At 35.0% G+C, this 5,553-nt stretch overlaps 1 protein-coding gene across 1 annotated transcript; it reads right to left on the reverse strand.

The window, feature by feature from the left end:
- Positions 1 to 2,132: 2,132 nt before the first annotated feature.
- On the reverse strand, positions 2,133 to 3,221 carry LOC126668137 (probable aspartic proteinase GIP2). The gene has a single exon (XM_050361353.1). The coding sequence runs from the start codon at positions 3,219 to 3,221 to the stop codon at positions 2,241 to 2,243; it is 981 nt and encodes a 326-aa protein (XP_050217310.1). The 3' UTR covers positions 2,133 to 2,240.
- Positions 3,222 to 5,553: the final 2,332 nt, after the last annotated feature.

A 5,553-nucleotide genomic window follows, 5' to 3' on the forward strand; every position in this document is an offset into this window, starting at 1 on the left:
CAGCCTACAGACGATGACAGTGACGATCCAGAAGACAACGACGATTCTGATAACAGTGACGAGGGTGACGGTGGCGACTATAACCTATGACTGATACCTCGCGTCACCGACGGACTCAACAGGGTTATGGCATGAGGACCCGAATGCGGCGACCGGTCCGATATCGTGATTAGTTTTAATATTTGTAAACAATTTTAAAATAATTTTGTTTATTTAAATTAGGCCTAATATCTTAAAAAACCCCGACCTTTTAGCCCCTTTTCAATAATACCCTGACGTTGCAAATTTGTCAATTTTACCCTATTTTGCATTTTTGTGTTTCAATTGTACCCTGAAAAATTAAATTAACGTCTTTTGCGTTTGAAAATTTGTTTAAAACATTCTACATGTCTCGCATATATTAATTGTATATTTTTAAAATTTATTTAAATTTAGTTAAATTAATTAAGAATTTAAATTAGTGTTAATTTGATTATGGTTTTTAGTTAGTTTTTAAAAATAAAGGACTTATTTGTACTTTTTTGAATAAAAAAGAATTTAATTTCATGTTTAGACTTAATTAATTGAATGATTTCATCATTTAAGTAAAAAAATTAACAAAAATTAAAATATTGGGGTACAATTGAAAACGGAAAATTCAAAAGTGGGTAAAATTGACAAATTTTCAACGTCGGGGTAGAATTGAAAAAAACGTTTAAAGATGAGGGGTTTTTGAGTGATTAGGCCTTTAAATTATTACAAATGTTATAATTTGTATTTAATTTTATTAACTGTCAATTAATAGGTATTTGTTAAAGTAGATTAATATTTAAATTAGACTTTTTTTTAATGTATTCAGATTAATGATTGGGCATTAAATGCCCAATCATTAATGCCAATCACCAATCATTGGGAGACAAAACTATCTCCCAGTGATTGGTGTCAGCCCTTAATCACTTGATTAAGGGTTAATCACCCTTAATCGGGTGATTAAGGGATTTCAGCATGAATCCGCAAGTCAGACTTGCGGATTCAATCTGGAGGTACTAAATGGGAATATGTTTTCATGGGGCAATTTTTTTTGGAAAAAACCCTTAATAATAACTTCATAACAAATGACACTATTAAATATATGATCCAAAATTGATCAATTATTCACAGACAAATGAATCTATTTACACAACTGACGAAATTAACTTTACTTGAAAATTGAAATTTATTATATATGCCAAGTATTTCTATTTTTTTATAAATTCATTTTTGCATCTGTATCAATGCAGAAGAGAATATAAACTCCAATAGCATGTACAACTTTACCAGGATCCTGTTGCTAAGAAAATCAATTACGGTAAAATGGCACAAAATAAATAAACAAATACAGTTTTCTTAAAATAAACTTACAAATTTATTTAATTTAACATTTTAATTAGTATTAATTAGGATTAATCCGGATTAATCTTTTTAATTAGATAATCTGTTGCTAAGAAAATCAATTACGGTAAAATGGCACAAAATAAATAAACAAATACAGTTTTCTTAAAATAAACTTACAAATTTATTTAATTTAACATTTTAATTAGTATTAATTAGGATTAATCCGGATTAATCTTTTTAATTAGATAATCCACGCTCCTTTTTTGTCAAAAGGGTGAATTTGAGCCGGTTTTGCTAAATTGCTGCTTGAAATGGTTTGGTTTTGCTAAGTTGCGGTTTAAATTGTACCAAAATCGTTCAAAATGACTTATTTAATATTTCGTATCAAGTTGAGGGGGTGAATTGATCATTTGTTCTATTCTAATTGTTTGGGAGATTTAAATGAGTAGTGACGAGAGAATTTTCAAGCTAACAACAGTCTTACAAAGCTTTAGTTTTCGAACTTAATTATTTATTTATTTTCATTTTTTTATAATTATAATTTAAGTGCGCGATAACTTTTTAAATAGTTAAAATTTGCCATTTCCGAGGATGATATTTCATGCTTACCAATTTATGTTGGAATGTAGTTAAAAAAAATTTATATATTACATTTGAATGGGATCGAATCACTTTCGGAGAAAAATACCTTTTCGCCGCATATTCATAACTAGAACTCTAAAATCTCTAATAACACTAGAATAATTACATATGAATCATGGTTTATATGTAATTGTTCGTTTACATTAATCGCCTCACTAATTTTATTCAATGACGGATAAATTCGATATAAATTACAGTTCGATTATACACGTAAATGCACGATTATATTTATATAAAGAAAACATTTAGAGTGAAGCATTGATCTTGGAGCAGGTTGTGTTTTTGCCAAGAAGAGAAGAGCTGAATCCAAGTGTTGAAGAAGCAAGATCAAACTGTAAAAAATTATCCTCTATTTGATGGCCGCCGATGACGACGGAGGTAGTTGCTCTTTCTCCACCATCAATCACGCCCAAACACATAACCCATTTATTCATTTTCACCATAGAATTTCCTCCCCAAATCCTCCAATTTGCAGCACCCAACACAAGATCAATCGCCGGCACGTCGGGTCCGAATCCGTTGTTATCAATCACAATGGAATTAAAGCAGGCTTCAAATGGCCCTAAAGGTGGTGGTTCTACGCGAGGGATAAATTTCTTATCCATCTCCTTGGCAAAAACATTCACAACAGCTTTATAAATAGAACTCTGCAATACCATATAAGGATTCACGGTGCTGATTTTGGTTCCTCCGTTGCCTTCGCTATCGATTGACAGTAGAGTTTTGTTGAATTTGACTTCTTTTCCCGCGATTTTGATGGACTCTACTCCGATAAAGTACTCCACCGATGCTTCGCCCAGGAAAGAAGACCCGGCCGTGCTTACTGGGTTTTTGAGAAGTGGGGTATAAGTAAGAACATTATTCGGAAGAGATGGGTCAATGCCGAAAAATACTGCACCGTCGGGTTTCGTAGAATTACTCAAGCAAACGGAGAATTTCTTCGCGAAGGCGAAATCACCCGAGAATTGAGCAGGAAGAGAAATGTTACTATTTCCCAACCCAGCCAATCCTGTAACTCCATCAGCAAAATTCTCCAACAGGGACGTCGAACTGCAAACAAAAGGAAAATCAGGAACCGAAACGGGCCTGTCGGGTTTTTTACCGTTAAATGACTGAAGAGAAACAACATCCTGACCGATCTGACCACCGGTAGTTTCGCGTATCACAGGGTTATCCGGTGAATGGCCACATGTGTTATTGTGGCAACTGATATGTATCACGTTCATTCATAACCACCATTACAGTAGTGGGTTATGAATTGTCCTTTTAATTAGCCAATATATTAGGCCTTAGTGGGATAAGTTGATTTACTTCCTATAGTTTAGCTTGATTAGTTATTTCTTAATGCATTATATAAAGTCTGTAATATTATTCAATGGGGATTATGCAGTAAAAAGACTTCTAAACTCTCTGAGATCTTCTAATCTTCTTCTACTTCTAAAATTCATCATATCAATTAAGATGTCAATCCATTTGTTGACGAGGATAAACGAGCTACCAAATCATATTCAAATTTTTATCCTTGAGGACAAGAATCTTTAAGGGGGAGGGAATGATATGTATCACGTTCATTCATAACCACCATTACAGTAGTGGGTTATGAATTGTCCTTTTAATTAGCCAATATATTAGGCCTTAGTGGGATAAGTTGATTTACTTCCTATAGTTTAGCTTGATTAGTTATTTCTTAATGCATTATATAAAGTCTGTAATATTATTCAATGGGGATTATGCAGTAAAAAGACTTCTAAACTCTCTGAGATCTTCTAATCTTCTTCTACTTCTAAAATTCATCATATCAATTGGTATCAAAGCCTGAGATCCAACAATGGACACTCGCGGCAAATCTAATGCTGAATTTCGTAATGATGTTAATGAAGCCTTGGCTCGACATGAGTCTAACTTCGATCAAATTAACGCTGCTCTACAATCAGTGTTAACTGAATTACAAGCATTGCGAATCTCTCGAGCTAACCAAATCGCCCAACCTGAGATCAATCCTTTTTCCTCTGGCGAAACATCTCATTCTCCAAACACTATGCGATCCCATATACCCAACGACCACCATCACCGCCTCAAACTTCACTTTCCAAAATTTAATGGAGAGGACCCAACTGGTTGGATTTTTAAAGCAGAACAATACTTTGAATTCCAAAAAGTTGGGCCAGAACAACAAGTGCAATTGGCTTCCTTTCATCTTGAAGGAATAGCTCTTCAATGGCATCGATGGTTGACAAAATTCCGTGGTCCGCTCATTTGGGAAGAGTTCGCAAAGGCTGTACACATACGTTTTGGGCCAACGGATTATGAGGACCCGTCTGAAGCTTTAACTAGGCTCAAACAAACTACATCTGTGGAAGTTTATCAAGAAGCTTTTGAGAAGCTTTCCCATCGCGTTGACGGTCTGCCCGAAACATTCCTCATCGGTTGTTTTATTGCAGGTCTTGATGATGATATTCGCATAGATGTTAAGATCAAACAACCTAGCACTTTGGCAAGTGCGATAGGAGTTGCACGGTTGATTGAAGAACGCAACCAATTGCAGAAAAAGCCACATGATCAACATTGTTCGCAACCCGCAACAACAACGACATCAAAGAATAACTCCACTTCAGCTCCTGGAGTATTAGGTCCTCCACCAGTGCATAGTGGAAGTTCCACTGGCAACGCTAATCCAACTACTTTTCGACGATTAACTAATCAAGAGGCAAGGGAACGTCGAGAGAAAGGAATGTGCTACTATTGTGAGGAAAAGTTCAGTCCGGGTCATCAATGTCAGCGGCCACAATTATTTATGATAGAAGATGTCAATCCATTTGTTGACGAGGATAAACGAGCTACCAAATCATATTCAAATTTTTATCCTTGAGGACAAGAATCTTTAAGGGGGAGGGAATGATATGTATCACGTTCATTCATAACCACCATTACAGTAGTGGGTTATGAATTGTCCTTTTAATTAGCCAATATATTAGGCCTTAGTGGGATAAGTTGATTTACTTCCTATAGTTTAGCTTGATTAGTTATTTCTTAATGCATTATATAAAGTCTGTAATATTATTCAATGGGGATTATGCAGTAAAAAGACTTCTAAACTCTCTGAGATCTTCTAATCTTCTTCTACTTCTAAAATTCATCATATCAGCAACCTGGTTTCGGAGCTGAATGACACTCAGTAAGACAAGACTGTGTATTAGCGAGTGCGCACAGTTCCGAGTCGCAACTCACCGGCTTATAGGAAGAAGAAACATAGCCTTGGTCACAATCCACCCACATGAATCTTGCTCCGAGATCCAACAACAATTTAACCGGCACCGGAGGGGTTCGTTGCTTTAATTCAGCGATGTATTGGTTAGTGCATTTGTCTTTGTAGACGGGAAGAACCAGACCTTTTGGTACAGTTTTAGCTGAAGAAAGAGAGATGGAGAAGAGAACCAGAGAAGAAATGAAAAGAAAATTATTGAGCAAGGAATCCATTGTTGATGTGATTACAATTTGAAATGCTGTATTTATAGATTAATTTCATATCTGTATGATTGGATTATTTAAATGCTTTAT

The sequence above is a fragment of the Mercurialis annua genome, linkage group LG2 (assembly GCF_937616625.2).
Source record: "Mercurialis annua linkage group LG2, ddMerAnnu1.2, whole genome shotgun sequence".
NCBI lineage: Eukaryota > Viridiplantae > Streptophyta > Magnoliopsida > Malpighiales > Euphorbiaceae > Mercurialis > Mercurialis annua.

Excerpts from the sequence above, each read along its gene's own strand:
- LOC126668137 (XM_050361353.1), bottom strand. The coding sequence starts at position 3,221 with ATGAACGTGATACATATCAGTTGCCACAATAACACATGTGGCCATTCA.